Source organism: Oncorhynchus mykiss, chromosome 19 (assembly GCF_013265735.2).
Source record: "Oncorhynchus mykiss isolate Arlee chromosome 19, USDA_OmykA_1.1, whole genome shotgun sequence".
NCBI classification, from domain to species: domain Eukaryota; kingdom Metazoa; phylum Chordata; class Actinopteri; order Salmoniformes; family Salmonidae; genus Oncorhynchus; species Oncorhynchus mykiss.
In genome coordinates, this window is record NC_048583.1 from 27,594,167 (window position 1) to 27,610,440 (window position 16,274).

General features: G+C 41.3%; 1 protein-coding gene across 7 annotated transcripts in view; it reads right to left on the minus strand.

Annotated features, from left to right (window-relative positions):
* The window catches only part of LOC110497603 (DNA (cytosine-5)-methyltransferase 3A), a 68,002-nt gene extending 52,319 nt beyond the window's left edge, over nt 1-15,683 (minus strand). For 6 of the 7 annotated variants that reach the window (XM_036954578.1, XM_036954577.1, XM_036954575.1 and 3 more), the window contains exons 1-3: nt 15,552-15,683; nt 13,867-14,066; nt 6,798-6,908 (exon numbers count right to left, since the gene is read on the minus strand). In XM_036954578.1, coding sequence (XP_036810473.1) covers nt 6,798-6,908; nt 13,867-13,950 — 195 coding nt within the window. In that variant the 5' untranslated portion in view covers nt 13,951-14,066; nt 15,552-15,683. Of the gene's footprint in view, nt 1-6,797; nt 6,909-13,866; nt 14,067-15,144 lie in introns of all 7 variants that reach the window. The other variant, XM_036954572.1, reaches the window with a different exon arrangement.
* Nucleotides 15,684-16,274: the final 591 nt, after the last annotated feature.

Here is a 16,274-nt window from a genome sequence, read left to right on the forward strand (position 1 = left end):
CACAATCATCTCATTTGTCTTGATCACGTTGAGGGAGAGGTTGTTGTCCTGGCACCACACGGCCAGGTCTCTGACCTCCTCCCTATAGGCTGTCTCATCTTTGTCGGTGATCATGCCTACCACTGTTGTGTCATCTGCAAACTTGATGATGGTGTTGGAGTCGTGGCTGACCATGCAGTCATGAGTGAACAGGGAGTATAGGAGGGGACTGATCACGCACCCCTGAGGGGCCCCCGTGTTGAGGATCAGCGTGTCGGATGCATTGTTCCCTACCCTTACCACCTGGGGGCAGCCCGTCAGGAAGTCCAGGATCCAGTTGCAGAGGGAGGTGTTTAGTCCCAGCTTAGTGATGAGCTTTGAGAGCACTATGGTGTTGAATGCAGAGCTGCAGTCAATGAATAGCATTCTCACATAGGTGTTCCTTTTGTCCAGGTGGGAAATGGCAGTGTTGAGTGCAATAGAGATTGCATCAACTGTGGATCTGTTGAGGCGGTATGCAAATTGGAGTGGGTCTAGGGTTTCTGGGATAATGATGTTGATGTGAGCCATGACCAGCCTTTCAAAGCACTTCATGGCTACAGACGTGAGTGCTACAGGTCGGCAGTCATTTAGGCAGGTTACCTTAGTGTTCTTGAGCACAGTGACTATGGTGGTCTGTTTGAAACATGTAGGTGTTACAGACTCTGTCAGGGACTGGTTGAAAATGTTAGTGAAGACACTTGCCAGTTGGTCAGTACAGGTCCTGGTAATCCGTCTGGCCCTGAGGCCTTGTGAATGTTGACCTGTTGAAAGGTCTTACTCACAATGGCTACAGAGAGCGTGATCACACAGTCGTCCGGAACAGCTGGTGCTCTTATGCATGTTTCAGTGTTATTTGCCTCGAACGAGCATTGAAGTAATTTAGCTCGTCTGGTAGGCTCGTCTCACTGGGCAACTCGTGGCTGTGCTTCCCTTTGTAGTCTGCAATAGTTTGCAAGCCCTGTCACATCTGAAGCGCATCGGAGCCGGTATAGTATGATTCAATCTTAGGCCTGTATCGACGCTTTGCCTGTTTGATGGTTCGTCGGAGGGTATAGCGGCATTTCTTATAAGCTTCCGGGTTAGAGTCCCGCTCCTTTAAAGCGGCAGCTCTACCCTTTAGCTCAGTATGGATGTTGCCTGTAAATCCCTGGCTTCTGGTTGGGGTATGTATGTATAGTCACTGTGGGGACGAAGTCATCAATGCACTGTCTGTGCTAAGAAAAACAGTCCTGTAGCTTAGCATCTGCTTCATTTGACCACTTTCTTATTGACCGAGTCACTGGTGCTTCCTGCTTTAGTTTTTGCTTGTAAGCAGGAATCAGAAGGATAAAATGATGGTCAGATTTGCGAAATGGAAGGCGACGGAGCTTTGTAAGCGTCTCTGTGTGTGGAGTATAGGTGGACTAGAGTTTGTTTCCCTCTGTTGGCACATTTAACATGCTGGTAGAGATTAGCTAAAACGGATTTGAGTTTCCATGCATTAAAGGAGCGTTTTCCTTATGGCCGTATACAGCTTATTGAATGCGGTCTTAGTGCCAGCATCGGTCTGTGGTGGTATATAGACAGCTATGAAAAATATAGATGTAAACTCTCTTGGTAAATAGTGTGGTCTACTGCTGATTATGAGATACTCTACTTCAGGCAAGCAAAACCTCAAGACTTCCTTAGATTTCGTGCACCAGCTGTTGTTTACAAATATATATAGGCTGTCGCCCCTTGCCTTACCAGTGGCTGCTGTTCTACCCTGCCGAAAAATCTTACAATTCGCCAGCTACAGATGAAGTCGGATGTTTACATACACCTTAGCCAAATACATTTAAACTCAGTTATTCACAATTCCTGACATTTAATCAGAGTAAAAATTCCCTGTCTTAGGTCAGGTAGGATCACCACTTTATTTTAAGAATGTGAAATGTCAGAATAATAGTAGAAATAATTAATTATTTCAGCTTGTATTTCTTTCATCACATTCCCAGTGGGTCAGAACTTTACATACACTCAATTAGTATTTGGTAACATTGCCTTTAAATTGTTTAACGTGGGTCAAACATTTCGAGTAGCCTTCCACAAGCTTCCCACAATAAGTTGGGTGAATTTTGGCCCATTCCTCCTGACAGAGCTCTTGTAACTGAGTCAGGTTTGTAGGCCTCCTTGCTCGCACACGCTTTTTCAGTTATGCCCACAAATTTTCTATAGGATTGAGGTCAGGGCTTTGTGATGGCCACTCCAATACCATGACTTTGTTCTCCTTAAGCCATTTTGCCACAACTTTGGAAGTATGCTTGGGGTCATTGTTCATTTGGAAGACCCATTTGCGACCAAGCTTTAACTTCCTGACTGATGTCTTCAGATGTTGCTTCCATATATCCACATCATTTTCTTGCCTCATGATGCCATCTGTTTTGTGAAGTGCACCAGTCCCTCCTGCAGCAAAGCACCCCCACAACATGATGCTGCCACCCCCGTGCTTCACGGTTGGGATGGTGTTCTTCAGCTTGCAAGCCTCCCCCTTTATCCTCCAAACATAACGATGGTCATTATGGCCAAACAGTTCTATTTTGTTTCATCAGACCAGAGGACATTTCTCCAAAAAATACGATCTTTGTCCCCATGTGCAGTTGCAAACTGAAGTCTGGCTTTTTTTATGGTGGTTTTGGAGCAGGTGCTTCTTTCTTGCTGAGCGGCCTTTCAGGTTATGTCGATATAGAACTTACTGTGGATATCGATTGATTGGCTAATATGCCCGATGGTAAAGGTAGATTACCCTCTCGGCGACGGATCCTGACAAGCGCCCAGACCATCGTCCAGGATATCTCGGTCTTTTCCTCCAGCGAATGACGGGGATGAGGGCCTTGTCGTGTGTCAGAAGTAAATCCTTCCCCTCCGACTCGTTGAAGATGAAGAATTCCTCCAGTACGGGGTGAGTAATCGCTGCCCTGATATCAAGAAGCTATTTTCGGTCATAAGCCATGGCAGAAACATTATGTACAAAATCAGTTACAAATAACGCAAAAAAAAAACACTATAGCACAATTGGTTACAGAATCGTAAAACGTCAGCCATCTCCTTCGGCGCCATTATTCCAGTGATGTACTAGGCCATACACACTACCCTCTGAAGAGCCTTGCGATCGGATGCCAAGCAGTTGCCGTACCATGCGGTGATGCAGCCAGTCAAAATGCTCTCAATGGTGCAGCTGTATAACTTTTTGAGGATCTGAGGGCCCATGCCAAATCTTTTTAGTCCCCTCAAATCATATCCAATATTATTGGTCACATATACACATACGCATATTTAGCAGATGTTATTGCGGGTGTAGCGAAATACTTGTGTTCCTAGCTCCAACAGTGAAGTAGTATCTAGCAACAATACACAATAAAAGAATGGAATTGAGAAATATATAAATTTTAGGACGAGCAATGTCGAAGTGGCATTGACTAAAATACAGTAGAATAGAATATAGTATTTTTCATATGAAATGAGTAAAGCAGTATGTAAACATTATTACAGTGGCCAGTAATTATATGTATATGTGTATAGGGCAGCAGCCTCTAAAGTGTAGGGTTGAGTAACCGGGTGGTAGCCGGCTGGTGATGGCTATTGAACAGTTTGTTCCTTGAGAAAGAAGCTCTTTTTCAGTCTCTCAGTCCCAGCTTTGATGCACCTGTACTGACCCCGCCTTCTGGATGAGGGGTGAACAGGCCATGGCTTTTTGCATAGGCTGCCTCTCAATACACCGCATCCGCCAATATCGACCTTCCGCATCTGCGTTGAAAGTTGGCAGAGCCACAGCAGTGTTTGTCAGACCATGAGACATCCCGAAAATCGGCCTTCTCACGATAACGTCTGTAGCATACGAACATGTATGTGTAGTTGTTTTGCTCTAGGACGGCCACAAGCGTCACAAGACTCGCCTGAACGTAGCCCGGTACCATTTTTAAAAATGAATGGAAGTACTGTATATACAGTATGGAAGACATTTAGTGCCTAATAAAAATAGGTTAAATATGTCCAAAAAAATGGTTCTATAGTTTCCTGATCTGTTTTTCCAAGTATGAATCTGTTATTCAATGCTTTTCTATGGGCTAATAGCAATAAGGCCAGTTGTGCACCGGGGCCTCCCACTCCTCTTTCTATTCTGGTTAGTGCCAGTTTGTGCTGTTCTGTGAAGGGTGTATTACACAGCGTTGTACGAGATCTTCAGTTTCTTGGCAATTTCTCGCATGGAATAGCCTTCATTTCTCAGAACAGGAATAGAATGACGAGTTTCTGAAGAACGTTCTTTGTTTCTGGCCATTTTGATCCTATAATAGAACCCACAAATGCTGATGCTCCAGATATTCAACTAGTCTAAAGAAGGCCAGTTGTATTGCTTCTTTAATCAGTACAACTGTTTTCAGCTGTGCTAACATAATTGCAAAAGGGTTTTCTAATGATCAATTACCCTTTTAAAATGATAAACTTAGATTAGCTAACACAACGTGCCATTGGAACACAGGAGTGATGGTTGCTGATAATGGGCCTCTGTACGTCTATGTAGATATGCCATTAAAAATCAGCCGATTCCAGCAACAAAAGTCATTTACAACATTAACAAGGTCTACACTGTATTTCTGATCAATTTGATGTTATTTTCTTTCAAAAACAAGGACATTTCTATGTGACCCCAAAGTTTTGAACGGTAGTGTATATACAAAAGTATGTGGACACCCCTTCAAATTAGTGGATTCGGCTATTTCAGCCACACCCATTGCTGACAGGTGTATAAAATTGAGAACACAGCCAGGCAATCCCCATAGACAAACATTGGCAGTAGAATTGCCTTACTGAAGAGCTCAGTAACTTTCAACGTGGCACCGTCATAGGATGCCACCTTTCCAGCAAGTCAGTTCGTCTAATTTCTGCCTTGCTAGAGCTAAGTGGAAACATCTAGGAGCAACAACGGCTAAGCCGCGAAGTGACTGGCCCCACAAGCTACACACACATTACTTTATAGTTATATTTGTATGTCGTTGTATTTTACATTTGTGTGACTGTTCTTGTCCATTAGTGTTTTGTTACTTGTCATGTTTTATGTTTTTGTGTGAACCCCAGTAAGAATAGCTGCTGCTTCGGAAAAAGCTCACGGGGATCTGAATAAACCATTAAAGAATACAATGACACATGAGATCTGAGACTTTAGATTGTAAAACATTCAAATGGAAGATGTTGTGAAAAATGTTTTTATTATATCAGACTAATGACTGCTTATTAATGACTAATGACTGCTTCCTTAGTCTCCTCCGAGCAACCAATCTTAATTATACTGTGATGCAGAGTAGAACAAAAAAACATGTCCGCTGCTATTTGTCAAGCTATTTTCCGAAAGGTGTTCTGAAATCAAATCCCACTGATTTCTCACTGACATTTGAAAAAGAGATAGCATTTAACAACAACAAGGAAGAGAGAGCGAGTGAGAGAGAGAGTGAGAGACAGTGTGTGTGAGAAATGTAACATTACACTTTCTGTCAGCACAGGGGTGTTACGAAACACAACCCAGTGATCTACAACTGGCCCCCCTGCCAAAGGTCACAGAGGTCATAGACAAGACAGACATGGAATATCAGGAAACTCAGCCCAATCATGGTGTTAACTATCATAACACCAAGAACAACAAAATTATGCTGAAATCAATCTTGGCCACATATACTTAATTTTTTATTTTATTTTTAACCTTTATTTAACTTATTTACAATGGCGGCCTTCCCCGGGCCAAACCCTAACCCAGACGACGCTGGGCCAATTGTGCGCCGCCCCATGGGACTCCCAATCACGGCCGGTTGTGATCGAACCAGGGTCCATTTATGATGAACTTCACCAGCGCCGTGGAGCTGAGACCAGGCTTTGTAGAATCTATCTCCGACAATGTTTGCTCATTGCTGTTGCTCTGAGATGGCAACTCAGCGCAAATGCGCGTGTGCCCATTGAATCTCAATAAGGAAACAGTCGGTGATTGTGTTTGATATATGTTTATAGAAAAAAGTATGGATTTCAGCAAACAAAGATAGGCACGCAACGACAGAGGACGAACATAGGTACTAGGTGGGCGTTTCATATATATATATATATATATATATATATATATATATATATATTTATTTTTTATTTTTTAAGTATTGACCTTGGACAAATCGATGTAGTCAAAGCTAGATTCCACAAAGCCTGGTCTCATCAGAAACTTCCTTCACCATGGAGTGGAGTTTAGTCCGCCACACCGACCCCTGCCCACCCCCCACCCTGCCGCCGAGCTGCACAGGGTGCGCAGCGAACAAGTGTCCAACTCTAAACAAAGTTACAGAAAAACATGTTTTTCGACTATCCAGATATCTGAAATAACGTAATGATATTATTCGAATTGTGAAATCATTTCAAATGCCTATTCTCTGGCACAGTGATTTCCCCTATGACTGCTATCCAAGCATCTCACAGCTGTGAAAACACTTGAGGCACAATGTCACTTTGCGTGACGGAGTTTCGTAAGAGATCCCTTTGCAATGACTGTAAACACATAGTGTATGCTATAGGACCGATGGCATATGGCAAATGAACTTGAAACTTGAACTGTTGTTTACAAACATTTCTGGGATCATTTTAAATAACCAAATTGTAAATTTAGCTCGTTTTACAATAAACCTACGACATGTGTAGTCTTCAGGTCCGCACGATGTTTCTCCATTGATGGTTATGAAAGAAATGGAAAAGCCCAATAAAGATATTATTACAGATGATCTACTCACAGGTATCGGCTTGCGTTTCCTCCCAGCAGGCCTGACCACTTTACAGCTGGTGTTGCTTTTAGCTGGCTTCTCCTCTGGTGCCGGCTCCTTGTCCAGTATCGTGCTCTCGCTCTGTCAAACGACAACACACAACACAATATTATCAATCTCGCTCTGTCAAAAGGAAACACGCAACACAACGTTTTCATCCTCGTATGAAGAATCAGGTTGAATCACAGTAGAATCAGGGAGTCTCACAGTAGAATCAGAGGAAATCTAAGCAAAATCAGGTAGAATCAAAGTAGGGTCAAATAAAAGGACAGTAGAGTCAGGAAGAATTACAGAATCAAATGGAATTACAGTAGAATCAGATAGAATCACAGAAGAGTCAGGTATAATCAGATACAATTACAGTAGAATCACATAGAATCCCAGTAATATCAGGTAGAATCACAATAGAATCACAGTAGAATCAGGTAGAATCACAATAGAATCACAGTAGAATCAGGTAGAATCACAATAGAAATACAGTAGAATTAGGAAGAATCACAATAGAATCACAGTAGAATCAGTTAGAATCACAATAGAATCACAGTAGAATCAGATAGAATCACAGAAGAGTCAGGTATAATCAGACACAATTACAGTAGAATCACATACATGTGACATCATTCAACTAGCTATATAACTACTATCAACTAGGTTATTGAATGTGTCTACTTTGACCCTAAAAATGTACCCTGAATTGACTGATTAGCTCTTATGTAAACAGTATATATTCCAACTCTTAACAAATGCACATTAACAGATTAGAATCACAAGTACCCAGTTAAAACGAAATGCATAGTAAACATCACCCATAGGATTGAGAGGCAATGTGTAATATGATTCTAATTATAGTGCAACTGTATACTGTACAGGGTTGGGGTCAATTCCATTTCAATTCAGGAAGTACACTGAAGTTCTCATTCCAATTCCAATTCACTTAATTGTGACAAAAATGTGGAATTGGAATGTAGTTTACTGTCTGAATTGACTGGAATTTAAATGGAATTGACCTCAACCCTGTCCAGTATGCAGTATACATTACAACTCTTGAACAGTTTAGGGACTCTCTCTCTCAATAGGTCTCTATCCTGTGCTTCTTTAGGATGACGAGAGACAATGGGACAGATGGGATTTGAATGACATGTCCCTTTGAGTCTGGGTGAAGTGAGAGCTATAGCTTTAGCTACTACCACAGAGCCTGACCTCACTGAGATACATTCCCTGATGACACTGTTACAAAGACACTGTGGGAGTGGGAGTGTGTGTGTGTGTGTGTGTGTGTGTGTGTGTGTGTGTGTGTGTGTTTGGACTAGGGCTGTTGCAGTGACCGTATTACCGCCACACTGGTGGTCACGAGTAATGAAGGCAGTCAAATTCCACGCTCTGATGCTGCTGATGGTTGTTAGTAGCCTACCAAATGTGGTAAATGTCTGGTACTCAGCACTATATTGTCCCTCTAATCACTCTGACATCAATGCAAATATATTCGAAAATCGAATCAATGATCTCACGTTGCTCAACATTTTTATAGGCTTATTTGGGAGAAAACAGAGTGATGGCCGCTAATAGAAAGAGGAGGATCCCATCAGCTTTCTATAGACTAGGCCTACTATAGTTATTTCTCAATTTTCCTAATATTAAGCACATTGCTTATATTTACAACAGGAGTATAGCCTACATGGCTGGCATGAAAATTAACCACGGGAAAACTGTCCTCCATTCACAATTCAAGTGGATAGATGATGTGTATTTTTTCCCACTGTCCCTGTTTCGAGACAGGTGCATGATAATGGTACATTCTAAATCAAAATAAATGTCACACATACAGTTGAAGTCGGAAGTTTACATACTCCTTAGCCAAATACATTTAAACTCAGTTTTTCACATTTCCTGACATTTAATCCTAGTAAAAAATCCCTGTCTTAGTTCAGTATGGATCACCACTTTATTTTAAGAACATAAAATGTCAGAATAATAGTAGAGAGAATTATTTATTTCAGCTTGAATTTCTTTCATCACATTCCCAGTGCGTCAGAAGTTTACATACACTCAATTAGTATTTGGTAGCAGTGCCTTTTAATTGTTTAACTTGGGTCAAACATTTTGGATAGCCTTCCACAAGCTTCCCACAATAAGTTGGGTGAATTTTGGCCCATTCCTCCGGACAGAGCTCTTGTAACTGAGTCAGGTTTGTAGGCCTCCTTTTTTCAGTTCTGCCCACATATTTTCTATAGGATTAAGGTCAGGGCTTTGTGATGGCCAGTGGCTTCTTCCTTGCTGAGCAGCCTTTCAGGTTATGTCGATATAGGACTTGTTTTTACTGTGAATATAGATACTTTGTAGCTGTTTCCTCCAGCATCTTCACAAGGTCCTTTGCTGTTGTTCTGGGATTGATTTGCACTTTTCGCATCAAAGTATGTTCATCAGAACGCGTCTCCTTCCTGAGCGGTATGATGGCTACGTGGTCCCATGGTGTTTATACTTGCGTACTATTGTATGTACAGATGAACGTGGTACCTTCAGGTGTTTGGAAATTGCTCCCAAGGATGAACCAGACTTGTAGAGGTCTACAATTGCTTTTCTGAGGTCTTGGCTGACTTCTTTTGATTTTCCCATGATGTCAAGCAAAGAGGCACTGAGTTTGAAGGTAGGCCTTGAAATACATCCACAGGTACACCTCCAATTGACTCAAATTATGTCAATTAGCACTATCAGAAGCTTCTAAAGCCATGACATCATTTTCTGGAATTTTCCAAGCTGTTTAAAGGCACAGTCAATTTAGAATATGTAAACTTCTGACCCACTGGAATTGTGATAAAGTGAGTTATAAGTGAAATAATATGTCTGTAAACAATTGTTGGAAAAATTACTTGTGTCATGCACAAAGTAGATGTCCTAACCGACAAGACTTTATATTGGTTATATATTGGACTGTATATTGGTTAGTATATGTAAAGATAATATTCAATCAAGAATAGTCTGATGGGTTACAATATTAGCCTAATAATAGCCTAAAATTAAGCACAATAATCCGCTTCACAGGGGGTGTAGAGCCTATAAGTAGTGTGTGAATTCCAAGATTGGGTAAGATAATTTTCACCATAAAAATGCACCTTTTTAATAAAAGCATTACATGCATAATCACATTTGTGGTCACTTTATAGAATGGTGTTTTACTTCTAATGGAACATTTGTGCTTATAGCCTACTACCGTGTGCATTGCTGAGCTTATAATGTGGAGACATAGCCTAATAGTTAATCAACATTTTGAGGTAAACGTTCTAATCTGTTGCGTTAGCCACATTGCATAAAAATGATTTTTTTGATGCTAGTGGTTGTATTAATTTGGGATCTATCGCATCCCACAACTGTCCCAGACTGTGTGGAATATTTATTTCTGGCACAGAATATAAGAGGTTAGACTTTTCTACTACGGGGATAGTAGATATAGGCTCATGCTTTTGCTGTTCGCTAGGCCTACTCATCTTGTTGGCTGACGAAAAGTAAATGTGGACAGTTCATCCAATATCTTCAATATGCACCTCGGAATTGGATAAGGATGCAAGCAGTTGCGTCCCTGATGTGTCTGTCTTCACTTGTAGCCTGTGAGAAAGACCTGATCACGTGACGGAGAGCCGTGTGAGTGAGAGACGGTTTGGATTGCGCAGCACACTCAGGGAGAAGAGCACTACGCAGCACTCCAGGCCCTAAAGGCATGGATTTATTTAGGGTTTCTTTACGGCCACAAAGGGGATGCGGCCGTGGAATTCAAGGCATTATCAAGTGTTTGTCAAATTGTGAATGAGTGACTGATGTAGTGTGTACAGCCTGCGCAAAAATAACAAAGCAGAGCTCATGCCTTTCAAGCAACTTTTTTCAAATCATCATTAGTCTCTCATCATGCAGCCTTACAAAGTATTAAAAATCAAAACATATAGCCCAAGCTTTGTAGAACAATTAAAGTTACATTAGTAACTATAAATTAAGCATATAGGAATACCTATTTCTTTGTTAACCGCTCAACACAGAATAGCCGCATGTGGGCACTCCCTCAAATCGTTGGGAGAAAATATTTCTATTTTATTCAGCTTTGTTCAGTTGTATTCTTCATACTATAAAATAATGTAAAATAATGCCACAGAATTATGAGCAAATATTATCTGCTAAATGAACTAGTGTAGCCCACCGCCATTTGACATAGCCACATCAGGACCCTAACATAAGGACAACTCAGAGTATCAGAATATGCTATTATTTTCTTCTGAAATAGACTACATTTTCTTCATATCATGTTTCTTTAGACCTGTCTAAAATAAAGAATGGATTTATTGTGAAGGTGTAGGTTATATTACATGGATTTATTAAGACCTTTTTAAATGGCTTGTATTCTATGTGTGGAAGCCAGGAGATGCTAAATGTGTTTGCGTTAATTAACGGTCAATTACCGTGAGACCAACAGTTATTTTCTTGACAATCACCGTCTGACTAAATTTTATGACCGTCACAGCCCTGGTGTGGACCCCCTCCTGCACATTTCCTTTGATGAATAAAACTGTGTCTTCCCCCTAAGAAAAGGCCCTATATCCACCCTGACCCAGCACCCCTGGGGTTGCTCTGGGCTTGTATAAAGCATCTCAGAGTGCTGATCAGTTGATATGGACCGCGGGACCTGATCCTAGATCAGCACTCCTACTCTGACTGAGACTCTTTTTGTAAATGCAGACCCAGGGCCTCCATATTAACTCACTGAGTGTCTTAGTGGGTGTGTTGTTTGGGGAAAGAAGGGAGACAAGCTTGAACAATTCATTGAAGTAGACCAAATCCTGCTTAGCAACCAGCTATCGGCATCACGAGGTGGGAGCTACTGGGAGCAGGTGATGAAAAACAGCCGTGGCTTTTTAAAGGGGATGGACCACAGTCAACAACAAAAAGGCAGCCACATTATCTAGTCACATTATTTGTAGTAAATCCAGTATCTAGTACATGGAAATCGACTGACCTGAAAACCTTGTTTTGTTTAATATGACTTGGGCGAGACCTGGATTCATATGCAATATTTCAAATCATTCACATAATCCTCTAATTTGACATTAGATTCATAAAATTGTGATTTTGCATTTTCATTGTTGTTTATTTCTCCAGCAGTGATTCCCCTCCTCCTCCTATCTTGGCCTGCGTCCCAAATGCATCTTATTCCCTACACAGTTCCCTTATGGACCCTGGTCAAAAGTAGTACACTATAGAGGGAATAGGGGTGCCATTTGGGACACAGCCCTAGTGCCTGGTTAAGCCTGCCTCCACCAAAGGAGTATTGGCACTGCATGCACTCCTACTGCCATTCTATAAGGGATTAGCTGTCACCAACCCCCTTGTCACAAAATGGCAAAAATCACCAAGCGTGGAAAGAAGGTAATCGCAAGGGCGTAATTCTAGAATAGGGAATGTCTGTATGCAGCCCTAAATGATGCCTCGCTGTCTGATTCCATGGGCATGTAGTCTCGTGTTGTGCTGACAAAATCCTGAAAATGTTCAATGAAACACAACACACCATTACAACACATGACTAAAATATGTACAAATGGCAATTCAAAAAGCACTACAGAGCATAAAATACAATGACTATTTGTTATTGCCTTGTTTTGAACCCTATAACATACTCTGGCACTATTCGATATCTCTGGCACTATTTTCAGTCGGAAGTCAGTTTATTTAAGGCAATGGCTGTTGCTTAGCAACAAGAATACATTGGGCAGGCAGTGTGATGGGAGGAGAGTGTCGTAGAGGAGAGAGGAAGAGAGGAAATGCCCCAGTATAACACAGCAGTTGGCTGGCAGGCTCATCATACAACAGCCAACGCCCCACGTCACACTAGCAAACCAGTGGCATCTTTCTAACAGGCACAATCAGCACATAATACAGAAAGCTACCATGGGGGGTGGTTAAGGATGCTTTAACTACTGTGTACAGTAGGCCTATGCGATCATGTTACAGACGTTTCATATTTTCATCACTAGGGGTCCTATAGTGTCTCCTTATTGATTTTATAGAACTTGGTTAACCACATATAATAGATGACATATAGACAGTGGTGACTGGAAACTAATAGGCTATTATCTACGGCTCAATTCTCTGCGCTCCAACTGATATTGGTGATATTGCTAATTGGTTATATTGACTAATAAGCGTCCAGCATTTAGGAGTGTCTCTTCATTGATTTCCCTAGAAGCTGGTTAACTGTAGGTAGAGGACATAGCAACATACATTAGACAGATGACCGATAGACACTGGTCACCAATATCTATGGGTTTGGTCTGAGCTAAAGTGGTGATTGGTGATATTACGGGAATATTTATCAATAAAGCATGACCTACACTGATGGGATTGAGTCCAGTTATATAAACCACAAAAATGGGGGGGGGGGGGGGGGGGTCGGGGGGGGGCAATCGATCAAATGTATTTATAAAGCCCCTTCACATCCTCAGTTGTCACTGTTGTTAATGTGGGTAATGGGTGGTTAATCATGGTTAACCCAGAACTAAAATCTTGAGTAATTTGGTCAGATTCCACTTATGTTACGTATTCTGTTGACGGGAGATCATGGGTGGCTGACTCACAGCGATCCAGCGTGACATTTTATGATGTGTATAGTACAACTGTACAGCGTATCGATTCATTGAACTATATGAAGCCTTACCTACAATGGCAAAATCTGCTGGGTGTATTTTGTGGTAGGTCTATTCTCGATATGGAAATGAAGTGGAAATAATATGGAAATTACGTGTATTCCATCTGGGACCATGTTGGAAGCAAGAGAATTGCTTTAATGTGTAATCCTCTGGGTTGTAATTCCATTTATTTCCCCCAATAAATGAATAAAATCAATTACACAGTGGTTCAGGTTAATGATGCAACAAAAAAAAATCCATGATAAGACATCTGATCTCTGATGACATGTTATAATACATTTGTAATTACACACTGTTATAACGTATAGTGCTTTAACGACAGTCGGATTTGCATCACACGGCTGTTTGTTCCTTACCATTCTGTTCCCAGGTGCATCACAGGTGTAGTCAGAGTTTTTGAACGCAGCGGTGTTGGCGGTGGCGACAGTGTTGGACGGCATCGCTAAGAGTGCAAATCGTGTGGATGATATTCTTAACAGAAATCAGAAGAAGCTTCAAAATTGGATGAATAAAATAAATGGAACAAAAAAAAAAAATAGTGATCGATGATCCTCCCCTGCAATATGAAGAACAACAAATTGAATCATTCATGCTGAAAAACTGGCAATACATAAAATAAGGACAAAAACATAAGGAATTTATTATTATAATATTGTAACTTTATTATTCTTCTTTAGTTTTTGTATTAAGTTGAACATTATTCTAGCCTACGCAATGGATTCAATCAATAACAGTCTCCCTACTAGCTGCAGTGATCTGATTAGGCAACAGTAGGGCCTATTAGGGACAAATGATCCATGTCTTTACATTTAGTCTAGGATGCTGAGAAGTGTCCGTTCGCTCTAGTTTCTCTTACACACACAATATAACACGTGTGTAGGGCCTATGGTCTTATCGGAAACAAGTGATATGCAGTATATGCAATATGCATATTACAGTCTATATGCATATTAGATTTTCATTATGGCCCGTCTTTTCAAACTAGACTTAGTGCTTTGCACAGACTGCAGGCAAGGCCTAGACTAGCCCACTATAGCCTACAACCTCTTTACCTAATTGAGATCAAAAGCCTAAAATGTGCACTTTAGAGCCTATATTTACAGTACTAATGTTGATTGTAAAAGTAACACTTTTCAGTAATTTCTCCAGAAGGCTTGTGATATAGGCCTAGTCTTGTTATAGGCTAAACGTCCTTGGTGTTTTGGTCATTGCCCCCATTTTAACTAGCTAGTCCTACACCACCGATAACCGCCGGTGTTTAAAGTGCTCAAGATACACTTTCACCCACGCACACACACAGGCAGACTTTCTGACACATTGGTACAAATGTAGCATGAATGCAACATTTAGAACAGACTGGAGCGATAGTCAATAGGCATTTTAACATATTGGTAAATGTATCAGTGTTGTTAACGTGTAAATGCACGGTTCGATTTTTTTCGTGAACACACACATTTTGCGGATAATGACATTGCGTCCACAAAACGTGTTACTTTTTTTAAATATACAAAATGAGTGTGGATTCAGTGTTACGGCCTACTGTTCCATTGTCAGCACAAAACACTAATCTGATACATTCTAACAATTATGATTGAATTAAATACTTTATAAGTGCACACATGGTTGGCGGTCACCTGCATTTGTCACTCGTCAAGGCTAAATTACCAAGTTTTACACGTATTTGCAGGGGAAATCATCATCTGTAAACCCGTGGACTGTAGCCTATCCCATTTATAGGCCACAACCATTTGAAGGATAAAACACCGTTATGTTCAGACGTGCCGGTATTCTGTAGCAACAATCGCCGTTCTGTGTCTACAAATACGCCGTCATCAAGTTCAAGTGCATATCACAATGTCTAATCGTCAGTCTCCACATCTGCAAAAGCACAAAACGGCTATCTGTTTCCCTTCAGCACAATCGAGTGCAGCCAATTTGCCTTCCGTTCTCAGGGCTCTCATGACTGTGTCTGTTCCGATAAAGGTTAGGCTACCCGTACAGAGGGTTTGGTGATAACGGGCTATGTCACGGTGTTCATTACCCGTTTTGCCAAGTCCCAGGCCTGACCCTTTTTGTTTTCTCTTGCTCCCGGATACTCCTTCTTCTTCTCTCCCCGTCCTCCACCTCCCCAGCCGGCCAGCACTCCGCCAGATGCTCCGATCACACTGCAGGGGCCAACCGACTGATCGTGTCTCCACCAGGTCCTAAAGGTAGTGGGGTAACGGCTGCTGCTCTACTGCCATTGGGCTAATTAATATCTTTATAAAATATATGCTTACAATGTTTCAAAATCTGTGCCAAATACTCAAGACCAATATCCCAATAAATAAAACCCAATAACAAAAAATGACCGTCTTCATTTTGTCCAGAGTGATTTGACCTAAATTACCTGTTTAGTGGATTGATTAAACATATATAGTAATTCAAATTCTTCATACTTATCATATATTATCATATATTATTATTTCCATACATGCCCACTAGACGGGGACATACTGTACGTCTGTTGCTTCAGAAGGATGTCAGTAGGCTATGTCAGTGTCAGACACATAGTATAGTGGCTGAGGCTCTTACAAGCACAAACAGAACAAAACCCAGGGGAGGAGCAGACAGCTCTTTAGGAGGGAGGAAGAGACGGGAGAGAGAGAGAGAGAGAGAGAGAGAGAGAGAGAGAGAGAGAGACAGACAGAGAGAGAGAGACAGAGAGAGAGAGAGAGAGAGAGCGAGAGAGAGACAAAGAGAGAGAGAGAGAGAGAGAGAGAGA